Source organism: Trachurus trachurus (genome assembly GCF_905171665.1).
Source record: "Trachurus trachurus genome assembly, chromosome: 4".
NCBI lineage: Eukaryota > Metazoa > Chordata > Actinopteri > Carangiformes > Carangidae > Trachurus > Trachurus trachurus.
In genome coordinates, this window is record NC_139898.1 from 25,475,321 (window position 1) to 25,496,680 (window position 21,360).

General features: G+C 39.1%; 1 protein-coding gene across 1 annotated transcript; it reads right to left on the reverse strand.

Moving 5' to 3' along the window:
* Positions 1-1,541: 1,541 nt before the first annotated feature.
* Positions 1,542-12,083, reverse strand: efcab7 (EF-hand calcium binding domain 7; the record flags this gene model as incomplete). Its single annotated transcript, XM_083969565.1, has 13 exons — positions 1,542-1,660; positions 1,916-2,023; positions 2,814-3,023; positions 3,164-3,312; positions 3,418-3,551; positions 3,706-3,869; positions 3,982-4,091; positions 5,524-5,665; positions 7,912-8,033; positions 9,853-10,066; positions 10,764-10,850; positions 10,944-11,155; positions 11,954-12,083. The coding sequence occupies 13 exons, from the start codon at positions 12,081-12,083 to the stop codon at positions 1,580-1,582; spliced, it is 1,863 nt and encodes a 620-aa protein (XP_083825691.1). The 3' UTR covers positions 1,542-1,579.
* Positions 12,084-21,360: the final 9,277 nt, after the last annotated feature.

Here is a 21,360-nt window from a genome sequence, read left to right on the forward strand (position 1 = left end):
AACAGAATGAAATCCCAGAGCATACACCTATAGCAGATTATTTGTTTTTGGAAAAGTTGATTTAAAAAATACTAAAGTTCAAGACAAATGAAAATCAAAAAGTAAAAAAAACTTAAGAAAAACACAATGATTTTAAAAATGACAGTGCAGAACAAGAGTCTCACAAAGCAGATGTTCAAATTTGCTCAGAACTCCCGAAACTCAGCCACCCTGAGCAGTCGAGTGTTACTAAAACTCTGTGTTGGGAGAGGAAGAGCAGACAGGGGCTCAGGACATTAAATACTTCTCAAATGCCATGTGACATTTAGGTAACTGGCTCTACTGTTTCAGTAGAGAAAGTCAAAGGGCAAATAATGACCAGAGGGATATAAATAGGAGGTCAAGACTGTTCTCAGCTGAAAAGGCCAAGGGCAAATAAAGTTTAGACTCGAGTGCAATGCAAAGGAATGCAGTTCATTGCCAAGCCCAAATCCTCACAGCACCATACTGTACTGTATCAAGAGTATAGACCAATAACCACAGAGAAACACAGGCCTCATGCAGGGCAGAGACTGACTTAAAGTATTACTTAACTTAAGTACAATCATCCATTTGAATGGAAAAATAATATCAAGTAAGCATTGATTTGGTGATTAACAGGTCTAAAAAAACAGATTACATTTGTTGTTGTTGGTAATCAATGTTTGCAATCAATTGCAACATTGCAATCAATGTTCTTTATGTATAGCTATAATTTCAAAGCAAGTGCTATTTACAAGTTAGGACCAGCTCCAGACTCTTCCACATCCCACAGGACAGCACTGAGTGGTGATGAAGTGAATCCTTCAGAAATGTTAAACAAAGACATGTCAGTCAAAGAAATACTGCTTACAGATTTTTTTATTCACATCAAGATGAGAAAAACATTAGAATAATAAAATATATTTTAAAATGAAATATGTAAAGGCACAAGGAAATAAAAAGCACCTTTTGTTCTAGCTTTTTTGATTACATGACAAATCATAGTGTTTCATTTGTTTTGATGTTAGGAAGTTATTTGTGAACCTGCGTTGTGAAATATGAACTAATCTAAAACTGTCTATAAAATCTCTGAAGGGCCAGTCTGAATTTCAAATATAATCAATAATAAATATACAGCACAGTTTATAACAAAGGTACTACATTACAGAACCAGATGCATGAGAAGACTTCAGAGAGGTCTTCTTTAAGTTCATTATGGTAACTGTGTTGATTTTAAATGATAACTTATACATAAAAGTGCTGTTTAACCTGGTCCTGTGTATCTAAAATCTTAAAGACATAAATTCACTAAACATGTCACATACAAAGGCACGATAAAAGCAGTGACAACCATTACCAACTGTATCCTATAAGTACTATGACCACCTCGGACATCAGTGTTTAACACAAGCCGCTCTCCACAAGCAGGCAGAGGGTCTCAGATGCTGATCATCTTCAAGTCTTGAGGACTTGTTTGTAAAAGTTGCAGCAATCAGGTTGTGTTCCCTTTTGGCCCTCATTACAGTAAAAACACACAGCTATAACAATTTGGTCAAAGTAGTGGTTGCTCTGTACACCTTTATGTGCAGGTTAGTATGGTCTCCACACAGTTATAGGTCCAGTCCTGTTTCTCACTGATGGGCAGGGCATGTTGGCAAACCTGGAAACCAAGACAAACATGTTTGTAGTAATATCAAAAATACCATATTATACTATATTTCATTCCATTGTGTTATCCTATATTTAAGTCCAGAGGTATTTAAAAAAAAAAATCTAGGATAAAAAATGTAACAGTGTATAGTATATCAATGTGGAGCAGTGAGAATTACATTTCCAAGATGGTCATCTTTAATTAGCATAATGATAACCAAATAATTTCTGAGATGGTCAAAGAGCACAAGGGAAAACTTCATACCATCTTGGTCCGGGGTGGCACCTCTACAGCAAAAACAGTCATGCCTCTGCTGCTGCTGCAGTTCCTGCTCTGCTCATTGTTTACATGAATGGTCACTCTCTGGTTGGTCTGCAACACAATGAATGACGGTGAACTGAGGAACTCCATGACAAGGCAGAATAATTTTCAACAAAGAGAGGAGTAAATAAATAAGACTTTGTAGTGAAAACGTGATAATCTTTCAAATGCTAATATCAGGGAAGCCATTTTTATGTGCTAACAGCTGCTTGAGCAAAGTAATGCAGTTACATTTAATTTATAAGGCAGAACTACATCCAACACAAGTTCTCTCCAAAGCTGCTGGAGTTGTTGCTGCTTAATTGTGAGATAATAGGTAAATAAATACAAAATAAAATCAATAATAAATCTAAATCAACTCTCGTGATAACCAGGTAAAGTGTTTTTCCTGTTCAGTTGTACTTTTGTATCACCAGGTCATTCTTTTAGAGTAGTTCCTGTTGCCATGAGAATGGATACCTCTGCTGCATATCAATTACTAATGTGGTGAATGGTCTCCAGCAACCACAGACAGTAGCAGTACTGTACAAGGAGAGAATGTCTAATTGAACATTTTTTGAAATATAGAGTCATACTTATTATACAGTAAACAAACTAACGATCTGTGCTCTGAGCAGTACGACATCCAATGAACAACATCAATCCTCTTATTCAAAGTTTGACTCGTCCCCCTGTTAGTCACTGAGGAGACATAACAACTGAATTCTCAAAGTGAATGAGGAACACAGGTGTATCTGTTTGCTTTGCTAAACTTTAGATATCTGACTTTAAGACATTTTATTTTATATTTCAACTAGCCGCAGAATCAAGTAATCACTCCTACACACAGTTTGTTGCTAACCTTGTTGGCTATGAGTGAGGAGATCCTGTGCTCTCCTCTGTAGGTGTAGACGAAGACATTGTCATATCCCCTCAGTGCTTTGGCCCCGGTCCTGGCTGTGATGGACTTCTGAAGCGCCTGGTTCAGAAGCTTGGGCCCTGAGTCCATACTGAGTGGCTGGATTGACAGCTGGGTGGCCTCACAGTATAGATCTATCTGGAATGGACAAGCCTGATGGAGCGGGAGGAAGGGGTATTTGTTTAATGAGTTAGTCGCATAAAGATCTGATATAAAGATAAAGAAGGAATACAATTGTCATAATTATGCTCACGATAATGTTGTTATGAGTAAAATCAGACATATAAACTTACCTCGACTAGCTCCAGCAATCGGTTGTATCCCATGGCCTCAAGGGTGACCCACAGGTCTGCAGGGTCTCCATCCTTCTCTGTGGCCTCCATCAGGTTCAGCTCCATGAAGCCTTGTCGTGTCAGCTGGTTCTTTCTCATGTCAAAGTTTTCTGCTCCCCCCACAAAAAAAAAACATAGGGTTAATACAAATGATTGGCGGATAAAAACATGTCAGTAGTATTCCTATGTATCAGAGCCATACTGCAAATCGTTACCTTTGCAGACTGCCCAGGCATCCTTGTCACATTTCTCTCCACTGGTCCTCAGCTCAAATAAATTGTACTCTTCCAGACTGAGCAAGCCGTTTCCATCCAGGTCTATAATCTCAAAGATGTCAGATAGCGCCTCCCTGTGGCACAAAGGGAGCAACACATCCACAGGGATGTATGAAAGCACAGATCATACTGTAGTATTCGTCAGTGTTTCTTTTTTCATGCTAAGATTGAATGGTCATGAATCAAACAGACACACACATACATGTACATACATACACACAAACAAACCTGAGGTCCCTGGTGAGATCGAGTTCTCCAGCATCAGTCCTGGAGACAAGCTCCACAGGTTTATTAGGAAGGCTCTTCTTGTTCCTTTTCTTTAGTCTGCAGCCACTGGTGAAGGGAAGCAGGTAGTAGGTCCCAGCATTCAGCTCTCCTCTCCACACGTAGGCCTGTAGAAACAGAGGGATACCCTGGCATTGTCATCTGGCAGCTGATTACTTTTTTTTCTATCAACACACGAAGCATCACTGGGGAAAAATGTAACACTTTACATGAACATACCTCTTTGTCTTTTGTCTCAGTAAAATGCACCAAAGTTGAGTCTTCTTTGTTTTCACCAGCTGACATGATAAAAAGAGCTGTATCCACTGTCATCCAGGATGAACTCCTGTCTGAAAGGTAACATAGGATAATGTAAACAAGTAAAGTAGATTCTGACATTACAATATGTCTGAAAAAGTTTTCCCTTTTTTTATTTATCTATTTTTTTTTGTTTATGGAGACAAAACATAACAAAAACAGACACAGGACAAGCAAGCAGACAAGACAAAATCACACACAGAATAAACAGGTGGGCTTTCGTTCTTTACCTTTTTTTTTACTTTAACTGAAAAGCAGCCTAACGCCCAAAGGCGATTGATAATGGGGCTGGTTATTTTGTCAGGCTTATAGCCCAAAATGCATATCGTGGGACAGGCTGAAGGTGACATCAAGGATCTCTGACTGTCATAATTGCATCTCTGACCATAAAGTTTGGACAGCTGGGCATTCCCACAAGAGATGAAATAATGAGCCATGGAGGGCACAATTATGCCGGCACAAATCATCAACATTTTCAGACATCTTTGCAAGTCTGACGGGAGTAATATAGGCTCTGCATAAAATTTTATACTGAATCATCTTGTATTTTACACATTTAGACAAATGTATGCCAGAATTCCAAATAAGAGTCCACTGTTTAACTGAAAGAGATAATTTAAGGTCACCCTCCCATGCCTCTTGAGTGGAGATATACTGTACAACTTATAACAATCAGATGACAAAAATCCCCATCCGAAAAGGTTTTCACTAGGTTTTCACAGATTTAATTGCGAATATATAACACAAATGGATGGAGCGGGTGAAATATTTGAATAAATTTGAAGTCTTGAGTATTTTCTCTTTTACGCGACTCATGCTCATATTATAAACATTTATTTCATAAATGTACCAATTACTTCAACTATTGATAAATCAAGAACAAAACTATGAAAACATCATACATAAACACAAGCATATGATTTAAAACATTAACAGAAATGTAACCTTGCTGCACTGATCTTGATGCCTGGATTTAATTACAAGCATCTGGCACCGAGAACATACAGAGCATTTCTAAACCAAAACATAAACAGGAGGACAAACGTTCCACCTTCGTCATCACTCCACTGTCTGCCACTGCACGCTCCAATTTTATAAACCGGAGCAGATCCTCCTCTTATTGTTTGTCATAAATTATTGTCCACTGAGCTGGAACACAACCGAGCACATTTCCCACAAAATCTGACCCTCTGCCACACAGTGTAAAATACAGTGCAGAGACCAATAAACAACGTCAGTCTACTTTGCAGTCTTTTTGTTTATGATTCATGATCTGAAAATTACTGGGGCCAATACTTTATTTATGTTACGATGTCAAAAAAAAAGCCTCCTTAAAACTGTGCAGCTACACTGTACGTATGCTACGACAACAGCGGTGTGGAAACAGAGCAGCAAGAAAACCAGCAGCTTATTAAAATACAGACCTTCTAAAAGACGATTCCTGATCAACCAAGGTGTACGTACCAGGTCTGTGGCTGAGGTTGAGTGGTTGGATGGTTAGATAGACGCTGGTTGTCTGGGGGACATGGAGCTGGTACTGCAGTGAGCTGATACTCCCATCATCCTCCAAGAAGAAACATCCTTTGACATGACTGTGATGCCACTCCTGAAACAATGGACAACAGATGATTCTGCTTAACCAACAGACCAATCACACGCATACAAACCACAAACGTTAATACATACAGTGTGTGGCTTTAAAAAGCAGAAGAATTTTGATTCCTAAACTTTATCAGACATAGACATAGTTCTTTGCTACTTCAAACCATTTGAAATATCACATGCAGTATTCACATCATAAGCAGCCTAATATATTTGATGATGTGTGGACTCTGTTTAGTTCCTGACACAATCCCAACAAACAGCTTTTGCTGCTTGACAACAAAATGCATTTATTCATTCAACAGAAACCAAAACTAATTTGCAGCTCCTATTAAAAGAGGGATTGATCTTGCGACAGGGGACGTATACTTTGGCATGAAAAAGTGAATTAAGCAGTCAATCATAACAGCGGCGGTTGCTCACTTGATTAACAGAAACTGCCATTGTGATAATTATCACTCCAACCTTCAGGGGGCATATTCATTATTTCACAGTTTATCTCAGCTCAGCAGCGTGTAAACACTTGTTATTCCCGTGCTGATCCAGAGGAGGGCAGAAGTGTTACACTGTGCTCCTGCTGCAGGCTGAAGTAAATCTCCGTCTAGTACCTGATGTGGCAAATTGGAGTCCATTTACCTTTGATAAATACAGCCTTTTCAATCTTGGGCCAGCGGTCATTCAAAACTATCAAGAGGCTACTTTGGCAATATTTATGAATCCTAATATTTCTCTCATTTTGAAATCCTGTTGTTTCTTTGTCTGGCAGCACAACTGAAATGAGACAATAATTTGAAATAGAACAGGAACATCAAAACAAGGAAGTTTTCCTTCCGCTCATTGGAGACACATTAAATGAAAACACAGTTGGTGTGGACACACAGTAAGAGGACATTGAGGGCCACGCAAGTCTGGAATAGGCTATATATCCTTTTAGTGGACAAATAAATCACCAAGTTAAACAAAGAAAGTACCATAAAGACGGAGCATGTCACTCCTTTAGAGAAAAGCCATTTTCTCAAAGTATTTATCTTGGGCTGTGAGAGGCATAAAAGATCAAATCATAACACTTCAGTGGTTTGTCCAGACAATATTAAATGAAGGAAATTGCCATGGGCACCTCTCCACTGCTTAAAGACATCAGAATTAATGCCCCCATAGAGAGAGGGTCAGCCTGCAGACTAATACAGGCGCTGTCACCTGCTCTGGCCACAGGTCTGATTTACTGCTACACAGAGGGTCACATACAACAAAACAGCCACACACACACATATGAAAAGCTCACATATGTGATCTTTGCCTCATCTTAACCTATACATAAAGACTAAATCTGAATAATCCCTAATGTCCAGCTTTCTATTCATTAAGACATATTTGCATCCTGCAGGACACACACACTGATACACGTACACAGTCGCACCACTACAAAAACACAGCCCTCCCTCAGCCCACCGCCTCCCAATTATCAGCCTGTGGCAATATAGCAGCCAATATAGCGAGCAGAACTTCCCTCGGAGGTAATCTCTGGACACACATTCTTTCACCTCGATGATGTCTGGCCCTTTCCAATCTCAACACCATGCTTGGACCTGAGAGATGGAGCGGGGGGCTGTTATTTTTATTTATTTATTTATTTACCTTTTTTTCTCTCCCCCCCTTGCTGTAAAGCAAACCAGGCGAGGTTAAGCCAAAAAGAGTGAAAACAAAGAGAGAGGGATCAATACGGTGTATATCTATCCACCCAGGGCTAAATTCGCCCATCAAAAACACTGGGCGACAGTGATACTGGGGGAGCTGCAGCTCCTTGTTATCACCGGCTCCCTCACATGGACTCGTGTACAAAGATTTCCAAGTTTTGTCACCGATAGTACAAACTGTTAATGTTTAAGATTCATACTATAATATTTTGCTAAGAGAAGACAAAATGAAAGTATAATTCAAATCCCATTAGTTACTAATATCTGATGTATGGGTGTTGTGACTGAAACTAGAATTACTGCCTAACATTTCTTTTATCTGCTCACGAAAATCAAATTTGTTCATCCTTGAGTCCAAATGAACGTTTGTGCATTTCTGAAGAAATTCTCCCAAGGTGTTGCTGATATATCACATTCAGAAGAATGGGATGGATGCATGGATGGACAACCCAGAGGACATAACGCCCCTGACCCTGGCTGTCACCAGTATGGAAGCATACAAATCTGTAAATACTAAAACATTATGACTGTACTAAAGATAACCCCTATAGTTTACCTGTAAGCTCGAAGGCTCTGGTGTCTTGCTGGTCTTAGTGCTGCCGGATGTCATAGTGATTGAGTTTGACAGCGATGACCGTCTGCTGCGGGCCGAGGAAGGACGAGAGGACGACCGGCTGTCTGAAACAAACACATATCAAACACAAAGATGAGAAATCACAAGGACAGATGTACATTCTAAAAATACATGTACAAAAAAAAAATTATCATCAATAAATAACGTTGCTAAAACAGAATGGAGAGCTTCACAGACTGACTGACAGATTAAGTACATCCCTCCCCTGTCCGAACAGTAAACACAAAAGAGAGATGAGGTGCACAACATAATTGACACTGTAATCTGTCTTCTCAGAGGTCCAGTCCCAAGTTCAAGTGAAGATGGGTGCTTTGCATTTGGGTTCTAAAAAACAGTGCCATGTCGAGTTCTACCCCATTTTAATTAATTATGGAGGCAGTTTAAATCAAAAATGGCATAACAGAACCCTCTCAAATCCATTATCTCACACAACTTTTTTTCTTGAGCTCTAATTGAAGCCAGAAAATATCAATTCACTAATGAGGGGTCTGATTGTTTCCAAGCCCAGGAAATCAAGTAATGTGATAGGCTTACAAGCAAATTACCGTAGCAGAGAATAAATAGACCCACTGTCATGGTATTTGTCATGGATCCATTTTGTATTGATGAGAGTATTTTAATCTGGAGGGCCAAATTGCAGCCTTTGGGAAAGTGGACAAAGCTGCACTGAAACATCTCCCAACAAAAGCTTCTGTGTGAGTTTATATTGAATGTTGCAGTGTTGTTTCAGCACTGCTGGTTCCCTGGTGTTCGAAAACAGCTGGAATTGAGCTTAATAAACCAATTATCAGAGAAACACCATGACGGCCCATCAATTGGCCTTAGACACACAACACCTGATACATAATTTAATCGCATCAATTATTTGTGAAATGTCAACCAAAATGATCCATGTCACATACAGTTTAAGAGTATTTCTCAGCAAAGTACTGGTTTATACTGACAAATGTACGACCAAATGAGCAGTCAAAACAGTTTTTGAGCTCCAAGAATAACCCATTCAACATGTGCGATCACGTAGCTTCTCATGTCAGAGCCTTGTTAAAATGTAACGGGTATAAATCAATACCTGGGAGAGGCACAATAATGTGATAATCCCGACTACTGTGTGGGAGCTCATTTGTTTTTGCAGCGGTGGTCGACTGGGCCCTCCTCTCTACCACCATCTAATCCCTCATCATCTCCCCAGTGAGAAGTGGTGGAATCCTCCAAATCAATAGCATGAACATGGACTGACCATTTAAATCAACCCCATCTATCTTCCCACTGTGGGCCTGTCCCTGGCTCGCTCATCCAGGATCTCTGTTCTTCTCTTTCCACAAATTGCTGGTTAAAAGTGAAAAAAAAGTAGATTTTTTACGCCCATCTTCGACTGACTGAAGGTGGTGTCTTTTACAGAAACAGTTGGTTCATTATCAGTGGTAGCAGCAGATGGCTGCAGCTGGACTTGAACCCAGACATGGGTTATTTTGACTAGAAAAACATATCTTACTCCAAAGCTGACAGAGCTTTTGTCAATCTCTTAATGGCAGACATGATTACCCAAATCACAACACTTTACAGTCTCCTCCCTCCAAACAAGCTGCTCTAATTGTGTAGCTATTGTGATGTATGGACTGTCTTAATGAGGTGATTTGTCATACAGGGAGTGAAAAATCGATCAATACCAGAGCTATTATTTATTCATCAAAACTAATCGGTGAGGCGTTTTGGGGCAGTTGGTGTGCATCTTTGAAAAGAGTGAAGTATCCCTACTGTATATCTATGATAGGCTGCTACTGGAAATGCAGCTTTAGAATTATACAGCGTAAACATTACGTCAGTGTCAGCAAACACAAAATCCTGGTGAGGCACATGTCGTACCTTTCTTGAGCGACGGGTCTGATGTTTCAGGAGGCTGGGGGTGAGCTGCTGCCACTTGTGCTGCTGACGTGGATGATGCTGATGACACGGAGCTCTTTGGAGGGCTGTATGACTGGCTGCCAAAGTTCTGCCTCTTCAGCTTGGCATCAGCCTCGAGCCTCTCCAAAGCAGCCATCTGACACTGTTCTACAGTAGACACAAGCAATCTGCAGAACTGACAGCAACAGGAAACCACGAGTCAGAAGATGATACACGAGCGCCGTTTTGAGGTAATGGAGAGGGTCAGAAATGCTTGGGTGGAGGTAGGATGTGACACTAAATAACGACAAGGTTGGAGCAAATCAAGGGAGGGCGAAACTGTTTTTTTTTTTTTTTGCACATTGTATTTTCTGTGCCATCTAGTCTTTTGTATTTTATTTAAATTCAGTTCAACTTTAAGGAAATAACCTTTATATAAAGGAGAACTGGTGTTTTTTTAATTATTATTATTCTTTACTGCTGTATTTGAACTGAAACTATAATGTTGAGAGACTACAAATTCAATCCAATTGGCTATTGTTGGTATACGTTTCTACTCACTGCTTATAGTTACCTTTGCTCTGAGGCTACATTAGTGCATTCACAACCGTCTTTGTGCATCAGTTTAAGGGTCAATGATGTGATGCAAGTTGTGTAACTGCCATCTTTCATAAAAATCTGACTATATGCACAGGAAAATAACATAAAAAACAACATGAGTACAAAATGTACATTTTAACAAATTTTATGCATGCAAGTTTTTTTTTCATTTATTTAAAACATTTTTTTTTATTTATCACTGACCCTTAAATAAACTTAACAAGATTTTCACACAGGATAACCTGACACGCAAGCAACACTGGAATAGGAGTCACTTCATACTTAAGACTTACTTCTGCATAGTCCAGCTTGCCATCTTTGTTGATGTCGGCTAATGAGAAAATAGCGTTCACCTCCTCAGTGGTCAGTTTATCTCCCCTCTAGAAGATTCAACATATTGTCTTCAGTAATAAAATCATCAGGTTTAAAATATAATTGACGCATAATAATAAAAAAAAAGTTAAACTACTCACAGTGGTAAGGGCCTTCTCCAGTTCACTGTGTGTAATGTAGCCATCACTGTTCATATCCATCTTTTTGAAGGCTCTCATTAGTTCATTTTCCTCAGTTTTCTTCTCACACTTGAGAATCTCACAGAAGTCATCAAAGTTTAGTTTAGTCGTTCTTGACGTCCAGTATTTATTTAGAGTAGCATGGGATGGATTTCTTCCCGCTTGCTGGAGAACTGAAGGGGATAAATGATGAACAACATTGATAATAAGGGGCAGGTGACAAACAACTCTAGTGGATTTTTTTATTCTTAATGTTTTCTACTGACAGACCTTTTAAATGTTATGCATTCTGTAATAAATAAACGAAATCCCCCAAAATGACATGCTTTTCTGTACAATGTAAAATCTAAGCAACTGGTTTGGAAAAACTCATCCTATCACACTGTCTCAGATAGTATCACACATTTTGGTTTTCAGTCTGTCAAACAGAAATATGGCTTATATACCAAAATTCTTTCATCCATTTGTGGTATTTTGATAAATGGGATCATCACAAAATGCTCTGTAGTACATAACTGCATGGATTTGTAATGGTGATCCACCAGCACGTCAGTGATGTGTTTAAAGAGGAAATCTAACCCAAATCAAAATGCTCTTGTCCTCCTGCATGGAAGCCAATAGCATCACTACTAGATGTTATCAGCTGATAACTTTTGCTGGGCGGTTCAAAAACACTGAATTAATGCTTGATAAGCGTGGGGGGCTCATGGACTTGTTTTCCATATCAGACCCAGTTGATTTTCCTGGTAGTTAGAAGGGAAAACCCCGTATCCAATAGATAACATCATGACAGCTAGCCTCCAGGTCTTTGTCTGTACTGAATGTTACTGAGCTGATGTTACATGCTGCAGAAATGGAGAAATGGCACAACAATTCAATCCACCCATCCTTGTTTTCCTCCTTAATGCAACACGCTGACAAGCCTTATGGGAAAGCTATAGGCTACTGTAAGTAGTTTTAAGTTAGCTTACCACGAGATAACTGCTGTTTGGAAGCGATATTTGTCAAACTAGACCTGAACACAGCGAGGTACGCTGCTCTGCACTGCGTGTAGAAAGCCTCCTCTTCATCTGAGGGACGAGGTGACTCTTGAAAAGACATCTTTGGAGGATAAATACAATCTTCACCGTGTTACCCAGTCAGCTAAGTTAGCTCTCTCCAGTGTAGAAACCAGGCGACACGACAACCGTGGCAGCTAATTTAAGGCTAAATGCTATTACGTTTACTCCTTTACCACACTGTTTATTACCACATGGAAGCACAAAATATACGTTTTTAATGCATCAAATCCGCGTTAGCAGAGCCATTTGTCGAACGCCGTTGCTATGCGCTGCCTGTTGCTACGTAAACAAAAAACCGTCGGTGTTCAACAAAACATGGCACGGAAGGAACAAACACTCGCAGTTCCTGTTGCTGTTGAAAAAAATGTAATGTCATTCCTGTCACCATATTTTTCATAGTGAAAATAAAATAAAATAATACAATGCACGAAATTTAAATTGCATTTTATTTTTACATTTAATACATGTGGTGGGACACTTTCGAAATAAACGAATGGCGGAACCATATATAAGATGGACCATGTTCCCCTACGAACTGTTTAAATGTAGCAAAGGCGCCAGTTTCATGAATCTGGAACAAACTTTTGAGATTGTTTGTCAAACCTATGGTCAAACCTGAAACTCGAAAATGCCGTGAGTATTGATTATTGTATCTTATCAGTTCGTTCGTACTGATTTCTTAATCGAAACTTATGGTACTTCTACTGAGACCTGAAGCCTAATTTACCTGAAAAATCCTTAATACTGCTTTCTGCAAGAGAAGCTGACAGATTGGCCTACGCCCTGCTCTACAATATTATTATTAAGTTTGTGTCCAACATGATTAATGTTGATACACTCTCATCGGGAACAAATTGTGTATTTCTTGACTGTGTTGTTAGTAAATAATTTCCTAAGGAAATTCCCATTGTTTTAAGCAAGTCCCTAAATTACAAACACAAACTTTTGGCTTTTGGCTGCATGATGTTAAATACTACTGCAGTTTGGGACATGCATCTCCTATCTTTCAGTATTTACTGACATTATGTGTTGGCACTTGACTGCAACTAAAATCCACCGAGTATCCTGGTAAAGAAGAATGGCTTATTTGTCTTATATAGTTTGTAATAAAAGAAAGCAGTTCATTGACACATAACTTTTTTCAACAGTGTGAGAAGAACTCTTCACATGGACAATGCTCACAGTGTAAGTAGATTAGTATTTCTTATGTCATGTGTGCTAACGGTGTAATCAATTTAGTCATTACCCATAGGCGGCTTTTGGGGTTTCTAATTTCTGTATAAAAGAATACTCTATGTCTATCTATGTTTAAAATGTTTTAATTTTTTTTTTTTTTATCATGCCATGTTTAATTCAGTTTTGTCTCCAAACTGTCCCCTGTAGCGTCCAGCTTCCAAAATACCCCTACCTGCAAAACACCATACAACTCTGACTGGAGCTGCAAGTTCTCAAGCAGGTATGTTGACAAAAGTCCCTACAGGTTTCTCAGGAGATGATCAACTTCATGTACCATGTCACAAAATTGCCCCAAAGCCATAGAAGCATAGGTTAGACATAGGGCAATCTAACACCATAAAGCATGTTGTATATCTCAGGCTGTCAATGTGATCCTCTGTGGTTTGCCTTCTCCAAAACAGTTCATCTCAACAACTATGAGGCCCAGGGGTTAGCGAAATGGGCATTTCATTAGAAAGCATCAGTTCATTGCCTTGAACTATGGGTTTATTATCTAGGCAGGGATTGAGTGAACTCTTAAACACCCACTGTGTATGCCTGACTGTGAGGCAGGGCATAACTAAAAAGTATGTTTGTGCTCAATGACCTTTTTCTGTGTAAATTAAATTATGATTTTGAAAAACTAGACTTTATATTCAGTTATTTCATATAGATGTCCTCCTTGAAAATAATGATCTACTGTATATCCAGCTGCCAACCTCACTCTCTATCCTTGGAAGTGACACACCTCTGTATATTCGGCAACTGCATTTCATTGTATAGAGCCGAGCATGTTGTCTTTCATGAAAAGGACTGTGGTACTTTGGTATTGAAGTTATGGTGCTTTATCAACAGCTAAAACAAAGGTCACTGGAGATGAAGAGGAGGTCCTGCAGACAGAGTTGAAAAAGTGAGTATCGATTTTGCATGAATTATTTTTTTTAATGAGCCTTATATTTGTTGTTTGGCTTTTTTTCACTATTTACTCTCAAAAAACACAGACAGAGCCAACAGTGTAGCACACAGTCAAAGGGTTACAGTGAACTCCCTTTTATGAGTTCCTATATTTCAATTGCCACACTTTCCTGATGGTCATAATGACATAGCAGAATTTAATGACAGGAGACATGGAATGACGGGGATCCATCACTGGCCAAATTATCAGTGATTTACATAGCACTAAAAATAGTTGTATAAGAGTCACTTAACACAAGAACCATTTCCTTAGCCCAGGCAGACATTTGGTGTCTGGTCCATCCATCAAGACAAGCATTAGTTTTTAATTTTATAGTGCTGTCACTAATACGTTACATTAGCGCGGTTTACAGTACATTCATAACACTCACTTGGTTATGTCATATTAGGGTCACTTGGGGCACTGCAGTGTTTTGAGTGATTGTAGATTTCAACATAAGTTTAATTGTGTTTGTGGGGAAAGAGTGAAACCCCAAATGGCTAGACTAAAACGAGATACACTTTCAAACCAATAAAGCACCAGCAGTGCAGTAAAGCAGAACAAACACACACAAATAAACACATAATTGCATAAGTGAAAAAAAAACTCATAAATAACTGGTTTACAGGAAGAAGGAATTCAGATAATTATTTTATTTATATACACTTTTTCAGTCCACAGAAAATGTATATTTTGAAATAAAGATATATATACGCATATTTCACTCACAATCAAATGTTTTTTTAATTTGATATTTACCTTGTATGTACCTTTTAAAAAAAATACCCTATCTGTCTTTTTATGGGGTTTTAAGTTTCTTTAGACTCTGTTCATACTCATGTATTTACCCTACCTGAGGCGGCTGATCAATATAAAAACAAGACACTATAAAAAATAGTCACTATTAGTCAATATGAATAGAGTTTGAGATGCATCTTTTTAGATTCTAAGATAGCCATTTATTCAGTCACTGACTGTCAGAATATAATCTGCATACTTCTGAACATGTGACTTTATCATTGTAACTATCTTTTGGTTTAACCAGACTGGACTCCTTGCGCTCCAAACTGGAACAATCAGCAGATGGATTCATCAGAGCCAGGAAAGAGCTGGAGGAAATACTGGTGAGACACATTTTCTTTGGTCTTAAATCTTTAGAATAGGCGGAAATCTCTTTGTCTCCATCATATCCCCAAATTGCGAGATGATGTTTTTTTTTTTTTTCTCATCACATTCTGAATATTCATTTCTGACATGACTTCTCCGTGCAGAATAGCTGCTTGTACGGCTGTGTGCCTTTTTTTTCCTTTCTTCTTTAAACTATTTCCTGTATTTTGCCTTTTTTTGTGGTTTCCCCTCATTATCCCCTTCATGCTGTATTTTAATTAGTCAGCAGAGGGCAGCAGTGAACAAGGACGTGTCCTCACTGGATCTCCTGCTGACCTGAAGACTGAGCTAAAGAGACACAAAGAGCTGAGTAAGTATGCAACGTGACTTCCATTGTTACTGTGTCAAAACATCAGGTCATAACTGAGGTTGCATGGGATTTAATCCAGTTTTCTCTGACCAAACTGAATATAAAAATAGATTAAATGAGTTACAATTTATTTTCTGTTTTCAGTTGTTTATGGCATCAAAAGGAGCCACTCATTTCAGGTTAGGCTCTATATTGGTCCCCTATTATAAAAAAACTCATTATGATGTTTATATCTTTTCAGCATCCAAGGTAACGGCGTCTTTAAAAGGAAATGAAGACCCCAACAATCGCAGTCAAGGTAATACATAAATATAGCAACACAAACACAGCGCAAGAGTAAACAATCCGTATTGTTTAACATTCATGTGATGTTGTGCTTTGATGCTCACCTAGTCACATTACTGGAATTTTATCACATTGATCACTAGGAGGCTTTATGGCCTCAAGGAGCTGAGGGCTGAACAATATCACAAGCGTTATTGAAGATTAGAGCTGCCACACATGTTTACAGACAAGTGTAGTTGAGTCGAGCCCCTACTTTATCATAGGCTGCTTTGACAACTTGAATGCATTATGTGCTGTGGGAATTTTCCCTCTTTGAGTCAACTGACCAAGTTTAGGCCAGTATCTCCCCACTTTTTGCTAATATCACAACTGTTTTTGCGCGCACTGTTTTTCAGTGTCAGCGTTCACCAGTTTGTGGTGACTATCTGGTCTGCAAAGGGCCAAAAGAGAATATTTATGTCTCATTTGTTTGGTTTATTTAAAGATGAGAAGGAAAAGAAATGTAGTCACGAGGGTGTTTGATACCCAAGGACATCCTCATCCACTACTACTTCACTATTTGCTTTGCTTCTTCCTGCATCTTCTTTGCTATTTAACCTTAACAGCATCAATGGATGCTTGTTTGTGTTGCTCACACAATCGTGTGCTCCGCGACCTTTGGAGAAAAACAACATTTTGTTTTGGTTACACAAACAAGTCAATGAGTGGATTTCCTAGGGAAAGAATTAATTTGATTATTTTAGGGACATGTTATGCCTGCAGCAGAGCAATTCTTGTGATCCAATCACACAATGGTGACTTGTGGAAAATGAATAGGGGGTACTGTCAGGAAGCAAGCTTGTTTTCCGATAAGGTTGTTAGAAATTATTTTAATTAGTTCCAGTAAGGGAGCTGAACATACATGATGCATTGTGGATCCACACCCCAGGAATGTCACATTTTTGTCACATGGTGGATCCGTGAAATGTATCAGTTTTGCATAAACCTCCTTACAACAACAGACTTCACAACGTCAAGGCAGATAGCTGTGGGAGAGAATTGGCCCTCTGTGCGCCCTGAGACACACATTTTAAAAAAACAAACTGTTATTCAAAGTTGCTGAAGAGTTCTGGCCTATATCTGCTGGGAGCGTGAAATCCAGACAGATGATGTTGATGCTATCTTGAAGCATGATTCTGCTCTAGTGTAAAATGTTTGTTTAGGTTCGCTGCTATGGCCCTTAGGCTTTCAGTCCATGTGCCGAACACAAGGGGAGGGAGGTGTAAGAAAATCATTTGAAAAGGCTGAGATGTAAGATAGTATGTGCTGGCTATTTTCTCAGCTTGACATTGTCAGTGAGAGGAGATACGATATTATAAATCAAAGTTTACATCATGGAAATAATAAGGAGAAGTGTCATATAATGAAGAAACATCTGTCATACTTGTAAACAAACTGTTTCAGTGTTTATTTTTATATATATAGCCTATATAATTTATTATAAATCTATTACTGCTGTACAGAGCACTACAGTATGCACACTGAGTATAGAGGTACATAGATGTAATTGATGTATAGATGTTCTAATTAACTTTAATGAACTGTTTTCCACACATAGACTCAATACTCTATGGATCCAAAGTCAGATTTCTGAATTGGATTGTTCTGCTCTTGCTGTCTTTACAGCTAAATGTGTGATGTAGAGTTCAAACTTCAAATTGAGTGGTCATGGTGTGTTTGTGTGTGTGGGGGCAAACATCCATCCAGTTACCTTAAGTATGGACAGGGCTGAACCTTTAAACGAGGTTTTGAGGCCGCAGCATAATTCAGAGAGTCATGCTGATACGACACAAGCGTAAGCCACAGTATTTAAAGAGACGTGGCGGTCAGTCATATTAAAATCAATTTGTCTATGTGAGTGGTGCAGGTGATGATTTTTGATCATTTCTCAAGCAGTGGTGTACGGCACCTGTTTGTGGACCTAAAGAAACACAATACAAACCTCTGTTTCCTATGATAACATGTCGCTATTTGTGTTCTTTACTATGGGACACCTTAGCTACCTCCAACTCCTGTGCTGGCAGCTGAAATCTAATCCAATCCCTACGTCTTCCTTCCTTCCTTTCTGCTTTTTCTCTTTATCTCTCTCTCTTTTTTCCTGCCTTGTCATCTCCTTACCCATTTATGCTGCGATAGTTAGAAGCGCTTCCTTCTCAGACTATGAGTGCAGTATTAGGAAGCGCTTACGACTGTCCTTTAAGGTTAACAAAAGTTTCAGTAAGCAGTCTAAAGAAGTCACTTTTGGTGAGCAATCAGGCTTGGGGCGAGCATAAATCCTCTGGGCATAGTCGCGGCATTACAAATACCCACGGTGCCTGTATGTGCTGATGACTACAAAATTGAAAAAGAAAGGCCCTAATAATTCTGAGGCAAGTTTCCCTCAGCTGTAGGTATTGATTATTTGTGTGTGGTGAGAGATTTGGAAAATTCAATTAAAGGAGTTGTGCAAAGGATTCATAAATTCAGCCCCTCCAACCCGTATCGAGACATGGTTATGTTCTAAATCAATGCTGCACTTCACAATATATTTTCTTAGGAACATAAAAATAAATAACATTTAAACAGTTCTGCTTACTACAGAAACAAATTTTATTTTCTCTGAAGCTTTTTAGTAACAGCCAAGTACTGACTTGTGCACATCTTCGGGGTGGTGACGTATTTTTATTGCGGTTTTTCCCATAAGAAAATCCTATATAATATGAATTTTGAAATGACGAAATGAGGGGAAAGGGGACGGCTCAGCAGTGTAAAAATTGATCAGGCCATAGATAGGACCATGTTGGGGAAGATTTGTATGTCAGCAGTAATGGGCTGTATTAAAAAGAAGATTCCTTAAGATGTCATAAAAGTGATGGGGCTGTGTCGCAGGTTGTGGGCTGCCGGCCCAGGCAGCTCCCAGAGTCTGCCACATCAATCGTAGGGAGACCACACAGACAGATGCCACCTACCCACCGGGAGTTTTATGCTTTCTGATTGACCACACAGTCGCAATTAAAGGGGGGAGTTGTATATTAGCCCGTATTGGTCCAACTGAAGCAGGTGAAGCCTTCGATCGACACCGGGGGTTGCAGAGTATGCAGTCTTTTCAGACGTGATTTCTGATTTACCGAGTGTCATTGCATTTCATCTCAGCGTGCAAAAAAATACATATACTTCCAGGTTTCTGTGAAATATTAACATAGCAACAAATACATACTTCTTCATGACGAACTATGCAGTAGTGTAGGGTTGAGAGAAAACACTTATTAGCATTATTAAGTAGAGGATCATCATAGGGATTGTAGTTTACAGATAGTGACTTCTCCTCCAGTTCTTAAATCTATTTCTCTAAATCTTTCCACTTAGATGGTGGCCACTCATTTAAATAAACACTTTTACATAAATACTTGACTTTGGGTTTTATCATCTATCTTTTTTAGGTCCTGGGAAGATGGGCAACTCTTATGAGTTTCTGAAATCCATTATGGGCTGAGGTACGGTCATCTTCAACTCTATTATAATTTCAGAATTTGAATGAATTACAGACAGAAATCCATTGCCTTGCATCTTGGTTTATAAACAGATACCCACGGTTTATAGAAAAATCTGCCTCCTGTTAACTGTCTTCTTTGTGAATATTCAATCTTGACAGTGACGGTGGTGTGTGTAATATCACCGGGAGCCAGTGGGGTTACAATCATGTTTTCCTCTCCCATATTCCCCAGGTTTTTGTTAGCGAGGCATCTCGGCTGTTGACAGCTAATGGAATTGCTCTTCACTTCTTGTGCGTATGATCCCATGGAGATAAGGCAGGAGATGAATGTGGAATCCGCGCTGTCAGTTGTGAGGCCGAGATGTCTTGGAGGCCGTCATTCATTTGCGAGAGAAGTGTGTGAAACGGTAGGAGCGAATCCTCTGACATGTTAGACCCCCGTCTCCCCTCCAGAGCCTCCGCCTCTGGCAGCTGACAAATGTTGATTCTACATTAACCACAATGCTGCAACGCTGTGCAAATAATGTTCTTTCAGATGGCAACCCTCATCCCCTGTATGGCTTGAAACTATGCAATCCTCCCCACCTGTGCAGTTTAACACCTTTTGAAAAGTAAAGGTGGGGGTGCAAACTGTCTTACACAACACAGTAGTCTCTTTATTTGGCAGCGCCTGGGAAGGCCGAGGCCTCTCGCTGCCCGAGTCGACCTAAGCAACAGCTGGTGTTCACAGCAACATTTCCTATTTCTGCCTAAGGTGGATCGTGTAACTCTCACTTTATCACCCTTAGAGGCCACGTGAAGGACAAAGCCAGTACGCCCATAAACAAAACTAATGTTTTGATACAATCCCCTCAGGAGGTTGAAGGAAAGATCCAGTGTGTTTTAATACCTACTCCCCGCCGCCATTATAATAACACATCCACGTCTTACCAACACCAATGGTTTCAAAAACTACAGAATAGGATCGGAAACACAAGAATGTGTGTTAGTCATCTGTGGTTCCTTGAAGAGATTTTCATTGTCGTCCATTAGCAATGAGTCTCAGCTCAGGCTACAGCATCTACTCACTGAGTCTGTCTGTAGGTTCAGAGCCACACAACATGGGGATGTGCACCGTGGATAACCAGTCAGAGGCATTGTTGTGGTGACATGGGTCTTATTTTCACTCTGGCTTGAAGTTAGTAAAGACTTTTTTCTCCAGTGTATAATTATTAAACATTATTTAAAGTGCTTTAAAAATGCATGCTCATGAGTTTTCTTTTATAAACCTAATCTGTCTCAAATCAGTGTTAACACAGCTAGACAAAGCAGTTTGATGCTTCAATGAGTATTATACTTTGTGGCTTTATCATTACTGTTTGTCACAGTGAATATGAATGTGGCGAGAGCGTGCTGCCCTTGTTTATAGGGTTTATTTATAGAATTTATGAATTGATGTAGAGTGTATTTGATTTCTAATCTGCAAATGATGCACGTATTGATTAGCAATATTCTTTTTAAATAATCAAATAATCAGTAACTTTTTTTAGTCTTGTTTGGGTAAAAATAATGTGTTTTAGTTGTGTTGAAATTATTTATTCTGTCCAACCAAAGATGAAAAATCCTGAGATATTCTATGGAAATTATGTAAAATTGAGAGACACAGAAGCAGCAGAAACTCACAGCAGCTCAGAATTATTGTTGAAATGTATCGGTGTCCACTCAGTTGCTGGTCTGCAGTTTTCCCATCATATCACAGCAGATGGAGATGCCAATATATCATATTATAATCTGTAATTTTCTTTTTAATATAATATTCAGCTCATCTTTTAAGCACCTTCTTTGTGAATTTTTAATAAATTGGACCATAAATTCTATTATTGACTGTTAATTCT